Source organism: Eurosta solidaginis, chromosome 5, assembly GCF_040869045.1.
Source record: "Eurosta solidaginis isolate ZX-2024a chromosome 5, ASM4086904v1, whole genome shotgun sequence".
Taxonomy (NCBI): domain Eukaryota; kingdom Metazoa; phylum Arthropoda; class Insecta; order Diptera; family Tephritidae; genus Eurosta; species Eurosta solidaginis.
In genome coordinates this window covers 7920775-7939410 of record NC_090323.1, presented here as the reverse complement: position 1 = coordinate 7939410, position 18636 = coordinate 7920775, and the positions used below count along the sequence as shown (strand labels likewise).

Genomic DNA, 18636 nt, shown 5'->3' with positions numbered 1-18636 from the left:
ACAACCTGTCCGATGCAACCATCCCTTGCACGAGACACACTGAACAGAGTATGACCGTCCTAAAAAGATTCTTTTCCGGCAGATGCAGCAAAACCATTTCTCAGGACCGGGGTCAGGAGACGGACCCGGATTGGATTCGATGCCTTCCCGGAGTAAGAGAATATGGAGCAGTCCTGCTGCAAGGAGCTGCTGGGAGGATGACAATTTGTGGGAGGGACGAAACAAATTAAATGGGGTCACACTGAAATGACAGTCCTTGGTCGGGAAAAATCCCGAGTCGCTCCGGTACATAGAACCGACTACCTTGGGAAGCGCGATACACTGCCAAATGACGCTTCAAGTGTATATCACAATTCACAGCACTAAAAATTTAATGCTACTTGCCTGTCTCGTGTTTTATTAATATATAGTGTTTTTTAAACACAGTAATTTAATTATTTTATGCAGACGATATGTATTGATGGTCTTGCCACGCACAGAGTTGCCAATGCAAATTTGTTAAATTCTGGATAGCATTTCATTCACCGCATCCTCAATCGCAGCAACTTTCGCCTGGAAGACGCTGCAGTGATCAGCCAACTAAAACTTGCGGCTTGCATCCCGCCCCAACCTTTTCGTCCAACTGCGACCCATCTGTGAACAAGTTAACCGATCCCAGATGAGTCCTCTTCCCCATTCCTCTCTCGGGGGAATGACTGGGGTTGTTGTTGTTGTAGCGATAAGGTTGCTCCCCGAAGGCTTTGGGGAGTGTTATCGATATGATGGTCCTTTGCCGGATACAGATCCGGTACGCACCGGTAACACAGCACCGACCATCTCGGGAACGATTTATTTATTCATTAAACCTTCAGGCCATCCCTCGCTCCCCACCCCCAAGTTCCATGAGGAGCTTGGGTACGCCAGAGCCTCGTATGTTAGTGAAACAGGATTCGCCGCGGACAGGTGAGGTTGACAATTGAGTTTGGAGAAGCTATATATTGCGCTGGCAACCTGAAGGGTTGTACTACACTGCCCCTTGAATCTGGCATTTTAGTCGCCTCTTACGACAGGCATACCTACTGACCCCCTAACCCGCTGGGGGAAATGACTGGGGTATCGGTATACAATAGTCCGTCCTGTCATAGATAAAGTTAAACCTGGTAAAAAGTTTAGAGTGTCCGAAGTCAGAAAGCCCATATCACGAACTCTGGCCAACGACTGGGCCGCGGCCGCCTTCCCGCGATATCTACTGGATGGATGTTCAGCATGACATTCAATGCCAATGTAGTTTTTGTTGTAAGAGCGCCGTTGATACCGACCAGCGCCGTCCGTTTTTTATTTATTTATTTATTTATTGACAGCCATATGGCCTATAATCCTTTTGATTTTATATAATTCGTATTAAATATATGTTTTACAATAATTATATAATAGGTTTTTAAATTTCTTCAAATTATTGCACGTTTTAATATCTACAGGTAACTCATTAAACATTTTCAAGCCTTTATAGTACAGATCTAGCTTTGCATTTTCTGTGTGGCAACGTGGTAAAAGCCTTCCGCGATTTACAACCAGATTGACTGAATTTTGTGTGTGTTAGTGCAGTCGGGTGGCTTCGTGACACACGTATTTGTTGTCGGCTACACGTTGATGAAAATCAAAAATTTTTGATTTTTTCATTTGACGCTAGCTTATTTGATAGTCGCGGGGTGTGACTGACAAAACGCAGTGTTGTATTTAATTTGTGTCGACATTCAAAATGAACAAGTGCGCGGAAGAACTGCAATTCATATTAAAATTTATCAATGTTTACCAGCTTTATGGAATGTAAAGCTTTTATTATTATTTAATAAAATGTTTATAAATTTTTTTATTATTTAATAAAACTGCTGTAGTTGCAAGTAAAAAAAAGTCATCATCCGATGACGACATATTCACGTCCGAACGCTACGGTTTCTCAATGCAAATGTTGATTGATGGCTTTTTATTTGATAGTCGCGAGGCAAGCGTCAAATATAAAAATATAAAAAGTTGTTGCGACAGCTTTGTACGAAAGTACCTATGTTACGGCATTTGCAAGGCAGATGAGTTTTCACTGAGAACTTTTCATAGCAGAAATACACTCGGAGTGCTTGCCGAACAGTGCCGAGGGGCGACCCCGCTTAGGAAAATTTTCTTCTAATTGAAGAATCTTATTTCTAAAATTTTGATGTTACTTTGCCCGGGGTGTGAACTCAGGGCATGCGGTGTGGTAGGCGGAGCACGCTACCATCACACCACGGTAGCCGACAGCCGATGGATTTATATACTAATATTTTATATTTCCTTTTTAAATATTTGCATGTTCTTTTCATAAATCCAATTTTCTTTGAGATTTTACTCACTACGTAGTCAACATTATCACAGAATTTTAATTTATTGTCAATTATGACGCCGAGATATTTGCTTTTCTTTACCTCCCTAATGGTTTCGCTTTTTATATTTAAAGTATGTGGTTCTAAATTTAGTTTATTTGATGTGGATATAACCATGTAATTTGTTTTTTCCACATTTACCATTAACTTGTTTTTACACAACCAAATGTAGAGAGAATTCAAGTCCTGCATTTTTTCAAAGGCCACGCCTATATTTTCTTCACTTATTGTCAACAGAGCATCATCTGCAAACATTTTTATTTTGGAGTTCTTTATTGACAAGGCAATATCATTTATGTATACGTTGAACAGAATTGGCGCTAAGACTGAGCCCTGTGGAAGTCCTATGTTAATCTGCACGCTATCTGAAATTGCTTCATCAATCACTGTATATTGCTTTCTATTAGTTAGGAAGCTTTCGAACCACTTCAACTCAATACCTTCAATTCCGATTCGTTTCAATTTCTTTACCATCAGGTTCCGATCAATAGTTTCAAACGCTCTTTTAAAGTCAATGAATACCACTAATATAATCTTTTTTCTTCGCATATCTTCTTTCCACTGAGAAATAACCCATGTAAGAGCTGTTTCACAAGAGTGTTTGTCACGAAAACCTGATTGCTCTTTAATAAAAATATTGTTTCTTTCAATATACTACTTTTGCTATTTTCCATTCTTCCGGTACTTCTCCTATTTTTAAACTCTCGTTGACGACTTGTGAGTAGAAATAACCTAAGTAAGGCATAGTGTTTTTAATAACTCCCTCAGTTTTTTGCCACCAATCTTGTGGCTAAAGCTTTTCACAATTTCCTCACTCACACTAACATTTTGGTGGTACTCGCCGTGTCCAGTGCATTCCACTAGACCAGCGCCCCATAGAGCAGAATCGGTTTGACTCGATCACGGCTCGTATCTACTCGATACTTCATTCCTAGTTGCTACTATTACAATTTTTCAAGAAGTTAATGGGAAAATGCATATGAAGCATAATAGTCCGGATGTATATGGGGTATTCCATCCCATTTCGACCAATTTTGAACCCGACCCCTTTAGAATTGGCTGAAAGTTTTTCTTCTTTTTCTAGCTTACGAAAGACGTTTTTCAGAAGTTTTTCAAATTATTTCATCCAACTAAAAAAAAAGTTATGAATTTAAAAAAAACACCGTTTTTGTGTTCAAAATGCTATAACTTTTTCAAAAATTGACCGTTTGGGATCTTTTTTGTTTTTAAAAATTTGTTTTTAAATGTACTTTTCGGAAAAAATTCAAAAAAATTTTTACATTTTTTTTTTGTAATTTTTCAGTTTTTCGAGATTTTTCGAATTTCGGCCTTTTTTTTCTCATAAAAAACTTCAATCAATTCTGCAATTATCCCCGCTAATCCCGGAGTGGGCCGATAATTTTTTTTTTTTTATTCAATTGAAAAAAAAAACTTTAAATTTTTTTTTGTATTTTTTCCGAAAAGTACATTTAAAAACACATTTAAAAAAAAATGATCCCAAACGGTCAATTTTTGAAAAAGTTATAGCATTTTGAAAAAAAACACCGTTTTCCAACTCAAAAAACGGTGTTTTTTCAAAATGCTATAACTTTTTCAAAAATTGACCGTTTGGGATCATTTTTTTTAAATATGTTTTTAAATGTACTTTTCGGAAAAAATACAAAAAAAAAATTCTCGGCCCACTCCGGGATTAGTGGGGATGATTGCAGAATTGATTGAAGTTTTTTATGAGAAAAAAAGGGCGAAATTCGAAAAATCTCGAAAAACTGAAAAATTACAAAAAAAACTTTAACAATTTTTTTGAATTTTTTCCGAAAAGTACATTTAAAAACAAATTTAAAAAAAAAAGATCCCAAACGGTAAATTTTTGAAAAAGTTATAGCATTTTGAAAACAAAAACGGTTTTTTTTTTTTAAATTCATAACTTTTTTTGAGTTGGATGAAAAAATTTGAAAAACTTCTGAAAAACGTCTTTCGTAAGCTAGAAAAAGAAGAAAAACTTTCAGCCAATTCTAAAGGGGTCGGGTTCAAAATTGGTCGAAATGGGATGGAATACCCCATATGTAAACTCAGCTCTACATATTTTTGTTATCGGTTTATTCTATATCAATGATTCTCAATCCGTTTACAGAGTCCAATACAACTAAATCTGTTAGGAAAGCATATGTTACACCAAAAATAACTACAACAAGCCCTGCCGAAGCGTCCTCGTCGTGTCTTAATACAAGTCCAAATAATTATTTCGAAAATGTTAAATATATGTTACAATGTAAGATTTTGAAAAAACAGCAACTGGAAGCACAAGCTCAAGAAGCTACACACAATTTTCAATTCTCAGGTGCAGCAACATCGAAATCAACTGCATCAAATTGTCTAGATATGCCTTTGCTGGAGCATAAAATCGAAGAAGAGGAAGGCATATCAATTAATTCTAAAGGAAAGAAATCGCAGCCGCCATCACCCGCTAAAACTCCACAAGATATTTCACGCATACTTGACTTTGATACAAAGGCAACTGCACCGACAACAACTGGATCAGCTACCGTAGTTAAATCGGATAATGCTACGGACATGAAAAAGGCAACAATCTATGAGCACCAAGGATCTTTGGAAAATCTATGTAAACGCAGCCCCGAGGTCGCACGTTTAATTGCACGCATCGGTACTTCAATTCAACTGCCAAACAAAACGCCAAAAGCTTCTACCACAACACCAAACCCTACGGTAAAATTCGAGAAACTAAGGGACATAGATCCATTACCGTTGGCAACAATTCCAAAAGCTACAATCAAATGTGAGAAATTGCCAATGGAAAGTGCAAATAAAAAATCATCAGTACGAAAGGAACGTAACAAAAAAACAAATGTGACAAAGTCGAATCAAATGATCAACCTAACACAGCAAAACGATAAAGGAGAGTGCAAAACAGCCATGGTGGAAACCAATACCAAGCAATCACTTGAACACTCACAATTTAAAGATTTCCCATTATATTCTCCGCTTAAGAAACCATTCCCCGTTGTTACACATTCACAAGATTTACCTTTGCCAACAATCGCAACATTTAGTAGAACACCTTTTCCAACATCATTGATCAGAATTGGCGAAATGGCAGAGTCACAGAAAGATACAATACAATCCCAGCCCTCAAATACTAAAAATCCAACAAGTCTCATAGTATTGGAAAACAAAGTGTTGACACAAGATGAAAAAATCGATCTCACAGGTCTCTCGCTTGCAACGCCCAACGACGACTTAACAACATCTATCAATAACACAAATGTACTTTCATCAAGTGCCTCACAAGTACAGCAACCACTCAATAAACCAACAGATGGCAATGCAATATCTCAAACGCCAGTTGCATCTACCTCGAAATTAAATTTGAGCCCTACTCCAACAGATGGAACTAAGATTAATAATCGCACTGTGCTATCAATGAATAAAGTGAAACTGTCAACACAGCAACTTGCTGCGCTTGTTAAAGCAATAAATGCGAATAAAACAAATGCACCTAAACAATTTGTTATGATACGTAATATCAAAACTTTGCAAAAGCCAAATGATGGATCTGCAGAGTTGGTTAAAACGACTATAAATAGTACGACTGCGAATAGTATGATAGTACGTCCGGCGACAAATCTAAATTTAAGCACACTTTATGCCAAAACTACCTTCGGCTGTGTCCCTAAAAGCTTGACGTGCAATAAAACTGATCAAACTGAAAACATTCCAGAAATTCCCCCACCGAAAATAAACAGTTTTGCTACATTAAGCTTTAGTCCACAAAAAAATCGTTCAACTCCAAAAGAGGGCGCTCCAATAAATCAGGTTTCACAACCAAGTCTTTTGACTCAGAACACAACTGTACCAAAATTTTACCTTTCGCACCAAAGTCCCTTCAGTGAGAGCATAACTTCTACAAATTTGCCTCAGAATACAAATGCTTCAATAAAAACGTTGCCTCAGAGCACTAGAGCACCAATATATGATATTCCGCAAGCAAGTTCTTCAATTCAAGTACAGAACACTTTCACAACATCGCCAAAAGTTGCAACAAACCCACCGCGAACCAAACTGGAAATGCAATATCCCCTAGATGATATTAAAGACATAAAACTAACATTGTCAAAAGTATCAAGTCAAAATTTTCCCAAACTAGAGGTAATATCAGACGCAGGATCACAGTCTGACACGGAAGTGCAATTTAAAAATCCTTTACCGCGTAATCCACAAAGTTCATACACTTCAGATTATTATGGACAAAGTAAATCTGGAGTTTCGGTAATTGATAGCGGTGACGAGTCAGATGCATCCATTTCTGCCGTTGATTTCATCGCTTCCCTAACAGCTAAACATCCCATTACGGAAGAAACAAAATTAGAACTCTCTCCAGAAGAGCTAAATTTAAATGCTTCATTTTCAAACAATTTTTCACCTTTGCGTATTCCAAACAGAGATCGTACAGATTGTATAAAGAGTGAAATTAATGAGCAAGCAGCTTATGAGAAATACAGTGCACGTGTAGCATCTAAAACACTATCGACTGAAATATTTGAACCTGAGCCGGCTCCTATTGATGTACAGATTGGCAAGATCATAACGATTAGCGAAGAAAATATTATAAAAGCTGTAAATGCTACAAAACAAGGTCCAAAATTGGAAATCGACAACGAACATGTTGCCAAAGAAGCAGAAGAAATTTCCAAGCCTACCAGGAATATTCAATACTCAGACAGGATGCAACATCAAGCCCAACTCGATAATATGGAAAATGTAAACAACCTGGATATTTTAAAAACTGACGGCTTAGCTGAAATGAAAGTGGGTCCCATAATTGTCAAGAATATTGAAATAGCTAACATCAGTGACATTCAGAAAACCCGATCCGATCCTGTGGTTTTTAATGATTTGAAAAATAGCTTAACAGGCAGTTTCGAAAATTTAAACAAAGTCGAATCAAGTGTACTAGCGGATGCTACGCAACAAAATGTCAATATATTACCAATAAAAACAGAAAGTAATAGTAACAAAGTATTAAATACAGACCGTTTCCAAACAAAGATTGTAAATAAGTCTGAGCAACGCGATGAGTGTAATGTAAACATAGCCACTAATGCGTTGATGGTTGTTCAAGAACCGAAATCGATAGTCAATGTTGAAATGTTTTCACCGTCGGAGATCAGCAGTAGCATTATTATGCGGTCATCATGTGAAGAAAGTACCAATTTTATTGATACCAAAACTGAACAACCATGTATTTCACCAACTAGTGTTAATAAGGGTGAATCTGAAAATGATTTGACAGAGGCGGATATTGAAACCAGAGGCGTATGTGAGATGAGATTAATTGAACACGCAGCATCTAGCAAGCAAGTAAATTTTAAAGAAATGAACAATACTGACGAAAAAGTAAAAAAGCTTGTGACTGAAGAAATAAGAAACACTGTACCAAAACGCTTACCGCGTCTCTTGAAAGGAAAAATAAATTTAATAAAACGCAGAAAAACACCTGCAAAAGTGCAGGATACAGTGGTTTGTGAAGAAGTTGCCACGGCAGCCACAGAGCAAAAAGGTATTCCGAAAGCGATTGCATTGGAAATGGAAAATGAAGACGCTCACAATACTAGAAATGAAATAGTTGAAAAAAAGGACATTGTAAGAGAAAACACCAAAGAAAGCCCCAACTTTGTGGAGGAAGTACAACAACAAGATAATTCTGCAATGTTCATGGAACGAGATAAAGTTGTAGAAAATAAGAAAACTGCTACTGCCGCCAAAGAATTACTCTGCGATTTTCCTATAGAAGACAGACTCTCAACTACTGCTTGTACAGACCCCTCATTGGAATCCGATGAATCAAAACAGAAACCCGCAAAGATATCTGAGCTTTTGCATTCACCTAAAAAGCCTCAGCGAAAATCGCTTGTAGAAGATATGAAACGTGATATAGCGTTTTATGATTCACAGGAAGCACATACAAATAATATTTTAGTAGAAGCAATAACGACAGTGAGTCAAGAAACTGTGCCAAGTCCAGCGAAACTTCCTTTTAAGATACCAAAAATCACGGCTACTCCTGACGAAAAACCCGTAAAAGGAATACAGAATCTAGTGACAAAAGTTATTAAGTACAAGCAACCAATCGAAAATAAAGCAGAGGTTCAAGAACTGTCAGTTGGGGAAGCCGAAAAGGGTGACACACTAACCAAAATAATAGATGTTGATGAATCGTCGAGCGACAGTGTGCAAATTTTAGTCACAGAGGGTATAACAAATACTGAAAGTATAGAAAGTAAGCCACGCATCAAAGCAAATATTGTAAACGTTTCTACAGAGATAGATAATAGGGCGAAGGTTAGCGAAGTTGCGAAATACTGTGATATTGGAAATGTGATAGCTTATGAAGGGATGAATGAAAAACGTAATGAAGGCAACACTTCGAAAACGAATGACCAAACTGTTCAAAATAGTAATGAAAGTGATGACAATCTGCAACAAGATTTTCTTGGTTTCGACCATAGCTCTCCAAGTACGCAAAATATTGATAGCAACCTACAACATCTTATCAAAATAACAAATGGCGCTGAAAAAACGAAGACGTGCGAAGAAAATTTTAGCACTGCAGAACGTGAAAGCCCACACGATACAAAGGCCAAGCGCCGCCCCACAAAAAGTTGGCTAACTTCTGACCAAGTGACATCTAAAAAATTAAATCTTGCGCAGGCGAGAAGAACATCAATTAGTCGACGAAGTGTGCCATTGAAAAAACGATGGGAAGTTTTACCCAAATCAGAAGATGATATAGAAATAAGCGATGATATATCCCCAGAAGGTGACGATGACGATAACTATGACACTAATTATAGTAGCTCACAACTAAGGTTAAAAACTACAGAAAACTTTGATAAAAATGAAACAGATAAACTTATGAAGGTAGTTCAAAATGATAGTTCTTATCCGATGCTCGTAGTTGACCTTACAAACAATAGCACCGATATAGCCATTACTGAGGAATTGACAAATGAATTCGACAAACACAAAGAAGAGAAAGGTAATGAAACTCGGGAGCACAAGGTGAACCGAAATCAGCCAGACACCGAGCAAGTTATAGCACCAAACAGGATTGGGCTCAGAAGAAGGCAATCGAGAATAACCATTGACGATAGCACAGATTCAGCTAATTGGCAGCAGAATAAATCACCACATATCGAGGAAGTTGGAACACCAAACAGGATTGGTCTTAAAAGAAGGCAGTCGAGACTAACCATGAACGATAACATAGGTTCTTTTAACTTGCAGGAGAATAAATCACCAGATGGCGAGCAAGCTCAAACACCAAACAGGATTGGCCTAAGAAGAAGGCAATCGAGAATAACCATTGACGAGAACAAAGGTTCTTCTAATTTGCAGGTCAATACATCCTTAGATATCGAACAACCTAGATCAGGGCTCAGAAGAAGGCAATCGAGAATAACCATTGACGAAAATGCAGACTCTGCTATCTTGCAGGAAAATACGTCACCACATATCGAGCAAGTTAGAACACCAAACAGAGTTGGGCTTAGAAGAAGGCAATCGAGAATAACCATTGACGATAACACAGGTTCTGCTAATTTGCAGGTGAATGCATCTTCAGATATCGAGCAAGTTAGATCACCAAGCAGGATTGGGCTCAGAAGAAGGCAATCGAGAATAACCATTGACGATAACACAGGTTCTGCTAATTTGCAGGTGAATGCATCTTCAGATATCGAGCAAGTTAGATCACCAAGCAGGATTGGGCTCAGAAGAAGGCAATCGAGAATAACCATTGACGAAAACACAGGTTCTGCTAATTTGCAGGTGAATGTATCATCAGATATCGAGCAAGTTAGATCACCCAGCAGGATTGGGCTCAGAAGAAGGCAATCGAGAATAACTATAGACGATAACACAGGTTCTGCTAATTTGCAGGTGAATGCATCTTCAGATATCGAGCAAGTTAGATCACCAAGCAGGATTGGGCTCAGAAGAAGGCAATCGAGAATAGCCATTGACGAGAACACAGGTTCTTCGAATATGCAGGAGAATATATCAGCGTTATCACTAGAAGAGAAAAGAACTCCCAGACGAAAATCAAAAGAGGTTGAGTTAATTGAAGCCATACCGGAAGTGGTTATTAAGGAGGAATTCGTTGAAAATTCAAGTGAACTTGTCGTGCCATCTCTACAAGAAATGGAAATAAGTCTAGAAAGAAACGCAAGATTCGCCACTTTTTCAACCGCCCTAGATGGTGATACCCTAATAAGTGAATGCGAAACAGCCGGTATGGAATTTTTAAAAGAGATTGAAACATCAACCGCAACAACCGAGCAAAGCAGTGAGAGCAGTACTAAAAGGTTAGGAAGAAAACGTAAGGCTTTAGGAGATATTGCCGTGACCTTAGCCAAAAGAACAAAAACGCAGAATGAAACTTTCAACGATACTGAACAAACCCCGCCACTGGCTGTGCCTAAGAAGCGCGGACGCAAACCAAAATCTACGAATACGCCGTTACCAAATAAAAACGCTCTCGTGGTTTGTAATGGCATGTCAGAGAGGAATACAACGGTTGTTAGCATAAATGATGGTGCCGATATCAGAACAAACGCGAGTGTGGACCTTTCAGAAGTTACAGATTTATCTCTTAACTCAACACAAACTGTAGAGGGAACGCCTTTAAAAATTCCAAAAAAACGTGGACGTAAACCAAAAATTAAAGATCCTGAGATAAGTGGCGATTCAAATCAGATGGAAACTAATTCTACGAATGAAGAATCTACTGCAGTACGGAAAAAGCGTGGACGTAAATGCCTTACCGAACAAGACTTTAATGAACGCTTATTGTTGATAACTAATCGCGCGCAACTCGAAACGGATGAAGTACTCACTGCAGAACCGATGGCTTCCACCTCGAAAAAGAATTTAATACAATGTGGTCTTTGCTTAAAAGAAATGACGCGTCCTCTTTGGTTAGAGCATTTGGCAACCCATTATGGCGTTGGATGGATTGTTGGCGAAATGACACCAATAGTAAGTTCAAACAAAAGGCGTTAAATTAATTTATTTAAAACTATTCTTTGTTATTTTTCTCAGAATGTACAAACTCGAAATGAAGTGCTTAAAGCCATGATGGCTTTCTTAAAAACACATGCGGGGAAATATCCATTGACTTGTCGAATGTGCCGGCGTACCTACAAGTCGGGTTTAGGTGCATTACTACACATCGAATTGTGTGGTGCCACGGACAACCGTCAGAAATGCGACTATTGCAACATGGTTTATGCCAAATCAGGTATTGCAATTCATATGCGACTTTGTAGTCAACGGATGACGATTGAGAGAAGTGAGAAAGTTGAAGCTGACGCGGAAACAATAAAGGAACCAATATTCAATAATGTTGGTAGAAGGAAACGAGTATCTGTGCAAAAGTGAGGAAGCTATTTTATTTTTAATTAGATTGGTATTTCATAACTCAAATAAATTGTATACCTTATTTCAGAGCCGAAAAAATTATAAGAGCTATTGGTAGTCATATGGATAATTTCTCCATATCATCGTACAAGGATGCCAAGCATGTAAGTATCCCAAGCACTATACGATAAAATCATTTTTGGATATTAACTTTTTGTTGAGTTCTAGCCGTAAGCGAAAAATAAATTTCGCCGTTTTTCGAAGTTGGTTTCCAAAACATAGATATTGCCTTTCTAAATACAAATCAGGACCCTTCATAATATATATTGTATTCTAAATAAATTAAAAGAGCTAAAATGTACGCGTGGACTCCGTTCTTTTTACATTTTGCTTGTAAAACTTTTTTCTTTTCAAGCATACTGTTTATGTTATATATAATATTAAAGGTGCCAAAAGGCAAATCGGACCACAAATGCGATTTTTTTGAAATATTTCGATCCATGCGCAACCTATCGGAGTTTTTTTTTTTTATTAATGCATTGTCATCGGGTTCTGAACTATATTCCAAGTTTCAAGCTTGTAGCTTATCGGGAAGTTAATTAAATTTTAATTACAAAATTCGTTCACAACGGCCAGCCGCTACACAGAATCAAGCTAAACAAAAACTTTAAAGCCGTTTTTCTCGAAAACTTGTTTTCGCACAATAGGGTCGTTTCATGATTCCAGGTCACATATATCATAGTTACAAAAAAATATAATTTTTCTCATGTATTACCATGTTTTTATCTGACAAATCCGAGCGCGCTATCCGAATTTTTTAACGGCTCGTGTTTCGGTACTAATCTCAAAAAAAATAAAGGAATATAATCTTTAGTGATTGAGATTGGGGTCGAGCTGTCATCCGCTAGGTCAATTCTGATAGCGGATTCGGACCCAACGCACCGAAATGCATGGTATTGCCTATTTCACATCCGCTAACTTTATCGCATAGCTGTAAAATATATCACTTTTAATTCTTTAGAAGATCTGCAACATCATACCCGTTATATAAGCTTGAATGGGAAATAAAAGTATTATATAACTCAAATAAGAAAAGGAGGCATCCATGCCTTTAAATCGATATTAGGCTGGTTGGTGTGATTTGAAACAAAGTTTATAGTTAATATCCACTCAGTTCCTTGCCGGTTAGATCCAAAAGTCGTTGTCGGTATTATAAGCCCAAACTCACTGGACGAATTTGTATCACTAAGAAAGTGAAGATGCAAAATATTTTGGGTACCGATGTATCTGAAAATGCTCATATTCTATATTCTTAGCCTACTCCAGTAATCACTTCATATACATACATATGTATCATATTCATTTGCAATTGAGAACGATCTTGTATTTGGAGTGTAGTCTTTCACATAATTATTATCCTATTTACAGTACGTTAAATTTGTACCCGGCTTTGAACATATTAAAAAGAAATGGACCAACGATCTAGAATCTTTGGGTAAAATCGACTGCCCTTCATCGAATTGTAATTTTACTGCACAGGATCTACAAACTATGCAAACACATTTAGGAAATTGTGAATTTAAGGAAACCATTCCAAAAGGCGTTTACTTGTGCAAGATTTGTGTGGATTCAACAAAGGTGTATCCAGACGAAAGACATACCAGATTCCATATTTTAAAAGAGCATAAAAACGTAGAAGGTACACCAGATTTTGAAGCAGACGCTTCGGATTGCGATATTAAAACTGATGACGAAGCGAGTGATGACGATGACATTGGCTCGTCAGGTATAGATTCGGATGTAGAATCTTCTCAACTTTCCGAAATTAGTGATGTTGCAGAAGGAAGTAGGAAGAAGAAGAAAACTTTGCAACCGCTGAGTGCCTTTGATAAAGGTAAGCACCAATGAAAATAAGTATGCATTAAAAAAACCTTTTTACTTTGTAAACACGATTCAAGTTAACGGTTAAAGTAGTGTCAATTTGGAGTTATTAAGTCTTCCATGGGAACGTCGGTATGGAGATGTGGGCTATTTAAATTTTAATATTAAGAACTTACTTTTCATATATCTATTTTAATCAGAGCTGCAAACCGGATCGACCCAACCGGTTCATGAACCGAACCACTCGCTATTTAGGGGCTTTGAACCGAACCGTTTTTTTTTTTTAACTCCAAAAACCGAACCGAAAACCACCCCAAAAAATTGGTTCGGTTCGGTTCAGTTCAAAATAAATTTTCAACAAAAATCACTTAACATTTTAATTCACCACTTAGCTTGAAAATACAACTCAAAGATAAAATTGCATACATTTTTTTCCGATGGCAACGCCGTGAGTTGTCACTTTTGAAAGTAATAGCTCTACTGTTTGTGAAAAAATAAACAAATTTACAAAATGCATAACAACATTGTATATGAAAGAGCTTTTTCATTTATAACATTTTTTCATTTATAACATAGGTCGAACTATAACAAAAACCACATACATATGTATGTATAATTATAAAAATTTTAAAGTTAAATTAATAAAATTTTTATCAATTTTCGAAACTTTTTATTAACAGTTTTTAGAAAATTTCTGAATGTGCAGTCTTGAAGCTCATTCAATTGTAGTGTAATAGTGTGCAAGTTTCAAGTAGATGAGAATTACTGTTAATTTTTAAAAAAAATTTCCCCGAGGGTGTTGCCGATATCTTCCATATAAAAACAAATTTTGTTCATGCGGTGTATCGAAAAAATGCGAACACCCTCTTGAAACTTGCACATTATTACACTACAGCAGTTAGATAAGCTACAAAACTGCACACTCAGAAATTGTTTAAAAGTTTTTAATAAGTCTGGAAAACTGATGAAAATTTGACTAATTGTTGGAAGCTTTGTGTAAGCTTTGAAATGTATATATATAGTTTGTGTTATAGTTCGAACGATATTTCAAATTGGAATTATTAAAAACTAATAAATGAACATAATTTGGGAACAGTACCGTTTTAAAGGGAGACCATATTATTTTTCACATAACCTTATATCAACACATATAAGCCTAATGCCTAAGAAAAGCAAAGAAGACATTTATATTTTCATGAATATCTTTTAGTTTGTGTAGTAATCTCGCATCTGAAATTTAGTAGGTATGTTTTATATGTATATTGAAAGCAGCCAATTGAATAGTTTTTCTTCTCTTAAAAATACGACTACTTTCTTATGTGCAGAATATATGCGTTGTAAATACTCCCTATAGGTATAGTCATGCATTCTACCATTTTCGTTCCTCACATTTTATAAAAATCAACAAACCGTTTTGATAAGTTTTATAAATAAATACATACATGGATTTGATCTCAATAACGGTTCGGCGGTTCAGAGGTAGCCGCGAACCGGTTCAAATTTTGCTGAGTGATTCGAACCACTGAACTGAACCGCTTCGATTTTCGAGGCGGCTTGCAACCCTGATTTTAATATCTAAAAAATATGCCGCCTACTCAATTGTACGTTACAAGTATAACACGTTAAATAGAAGTTGTTACAAGAACTATATCAGTAGGATTAAGAGCCAAATTTTTGACAATCCCAAGTCGTTATTCAGCTTCGTTAATTCGAAAAAGAAGATAAAAGGGTTTCCTTCTACAATGAAGCTGAATGATCTCATTTCCAACGATAGCTTCGAAATTGCAAATATGTTGCGGATTTCTTCGAATCTAATTATTCGAATTCCTCTGATTACCCGCCATTGAATTATCCTTTCAAATTGTCTCCCCTGAACTCCAAGGTAGTCCCATTTATACGTACTGATGATGTTTTAACGCACCTGGAAAGGCTAAAAATTTCTTACTCTGGTGGTCCGGATCAAATTCCGTCAGTTGTGCTGAAATCTTTTGCTCGATACTTATATCGGATCTAGCCTGTTTGTTCAATGCCTCCCTGAAGCAAGGGATATTTCCCAAGAAGTGGAAAGAATCATTCATAATACCACTGCATACAAATGGAAGTAGAACTTGTGTTATAAATTATAGAGGAATAGCTAAGCTAACACTATTCCTAAGCTACTTGAATCGCTTATCACAAAACAACTTGCTTTTAGAGTATCTTCATTAGTTGACTTTTCACAACATGGCTTTTGCAAGGCTAAGTCTACGGTGTCCAACTTGCTTGAGTTTACACCCTTTGTATCCAACAGTTTTAAGACTAATTGTGATGTTGATGTACTAATTTTAGTAAGGCCTTCGACAAAATTTCTCATTCCATTCTTTTATTCAAACTTGATCGGTTAGGATTTCCTCCATTGTTCCTCTCTGGGGTTTCTTCTTATTTAAAGGACAGAAAACAAACAGTTATATTCAATAATTGCTGGTCTCGGTTGATAAACGTATCTTCTGGGGTTTCACAAGGCACCTTGGCCCAGTGCTGTTCATTAACGGCCTTCCAAGTGTTTTGAAGCACTGCAAGCCGTTGATGTACGCTGATGATGTCAAACTTATAATGCCTATCCGCTTACCCGTGGATAGGGGGCATTTCTTCAGGCTGATCTGAATTATCTAGTTGATTGGTGTAATGTAAACAACGCCTCGTCACTAAACCTGCCGAAGTGTAAGTTCATGTATTTTACAAGGAAGTCCTTCCAATTAGAGGTTTACGCCGATCACTTGATCGGCGGCGGCGGCGTAGGCTCTATTATATACCGGCGGCGGCGCCGGTGTTCTTATTTTAAAAGCTTGATTTTTCTATTTAAAAAAATAATATTTAGGAAAGGTTTTGTTTATATGTATTTAAGGAAATCAACGTGTTGGACATTTCGGAAAGATTCGGGGTTTTTGCATCAAAATCTCGCAGACCGTTCAAAAATTTTCAGGAGTAGCTCCTTGCGAAGGGATTGTCCCTCGTTCGCTTGCCCCAGAGAGGCGTCGAACCTAACCCCGGTCTTTCGAATTGGTACTGCTACGTCTGCTGAAAAGAAATAGAGATACATAAAATAGTCACACTTTTGCTTGTATATCTCGTGCAAAGCGTAGTTTCACCTAGGGTTAACTCCTAATAATCGTCGCGAACACACTTTCTTTAAATCATTTATCGCTCCTTGGCGATCACGCATAAAGGCGACTTAGGGTTGCTATTAATGGTCTATTAATACTCATGACTCTCGTGGCACAGGGCGCCTCCAGTTTTTTTTGGCTGTTTTTAAGAGCTACAATTCCCGATGTGCGAACAGTAGGAATCCCTACCACCAGTCGCTACCACACCTCCTGAGCCTCACACCATATCCCAGTACAGAAGCTATAGGACTGCGACTTCGAACTCATACCTTCGTCGACGTCACTTTCCTAGAAGCTCTAGGTGTAGCTCCGAAGACTTTCTAACGGATGCTTTTGTCGCGCTATGCTGCCGAGCTACACAAGAGAAACACCTTGAAACATTAGGGAGTGACTATTCGTCCAAGGATGCCGTCCTCAAAATCATAAGCAGTCTAAGTGGATGTCATTGCGTCATGGGTGAAAATCGTATAATCCTCGGTGCATCTACATGATTAAAATTTTACAAGGACCCTGGATAAAATTTTTAAAATGTAGACCAAAGATTGCAGACGTTTGTGTTCACAACATTGATTTCAATAGTCTTCGTTAAATCAAATTTAGAATGAAAGTCGACGGATTTTAAGTTGAAAGTTGTTAACTACTGTTTTCCGGCCTTACGATATAGGAGCTCATTATGGATGACCGCGTAGCTTCAGTTTTCAGACAAATTCGACTGTCCACTACGTTAGGGTAGTATCACACACGGTCATTAGTTCCACTGTCTTGGGAAAGCTTTTGCTTCACCACTTTGAGTGTTCTTGCGAAGGGCAAAGCCTCACCTGGTAGATATATGTGCCTACGTATTCACATTTGTAAAAGGAGCCGTAACGTGTAGGTGATATTTAAACTTGGTTGATAGGCTATAATCAATGTGATTCACTCCAAGGGACTAGTTTTGGATAGGGCCGCCAACTTTAGGAAATATGAAACCGGGAGGCTTGGGTGTTGAAGGATGAAATGTGAAAATCAAAATTAACATTTCAGACGCTATTGTATAGTTTCGCAAATAAACAACAGATGTTTGAATGCAAGACTTAGTGATTTTTCAAACCGTTCTCATAAGTATATATATCCTTAACTTAAGTATGAGGTAAGAATAATTTCAAAGGAGTGTTTATGCCCCTAGAACCTACTAAAGGATTATGCATCACTGATTTCGCTTATTCTTGAGGACAATTTAAAAACATGTTCGCCTTGGGTCATTTTATTTGAATTAATTGTTCATTATTAATTTTTTCAAAAATGCAAAGTGAGCATATACATTTATTATATAACATTTCTTTAAGTGTTTTGTTTTAATAACTTGTTGAATTGGGTGATGCAAAGTCCGTGTTAAGCTGACATCGAAAGCGCCTGTTATTTTAAATAACTTTGGAATAGTTATAGAGTTAAATTTCGCAATTAGTTTCTTATAACTGGCAGTGATGCGCATCCGTTGATACCACTTTCGACCATATCCGACCAATTTTCGACATAAACAATAAATGTCCTAAACAGTCTTAAACGAGTAGAAAATATAGTAACGCGCCGGACGCCGCGCCGCCGCGCCGATATTTTTGACATTCGGCGGCGGCGTGCGAAAAACGACCAAAATCGGCGGCGGCGGCGTTTATCGGCGACGTATATTTCTACTTCCAATCCCATGATTGTGCTATTGGCGATTATTTAATCAAGCAAGTCACTAACTTTATTGATTTTGCCGTTACAATGAACCCAAAACTGGATTTTAAATTTCATATTGAATC

At 37.3% G+C, this 18636-nt stretch overlaps 1 protein-coding gene across 4 annotated transcripts in view; it reads left to right on the top strand.

Moving 5' to 3' along the window:
• Nucleotides 1–18636, top strand: part of LOC137253342 (uncharacterized) — a 51568-nt gene that overhangs the window by 23296 nt on the left and 9636 nt on the right. For 2 of the 4 annotated variants that reach the window (XM_067790088.1, XM_067790090.1), the window contains exons 2-5: nt 4525–11447; nt 11511–11845; nt 11917–11992; nt 13257–13722. In XM_067790088.1, the coding sequence (XP_067646189.1) occupies nt 4525–11447; nt 11511–11845; nt 11917–11992; nt 13257–13722 (7800 nt within the window). The remainder of the gene's footprint in view (nt 1–4524; nt 11448–11510; nt 11846–11916; nt 11993–13256; nt 13723–18636) is intronic. The other 2 variants (XM_067790089.1, XM_067790091.1) reach the window with 2 other exon arrangements.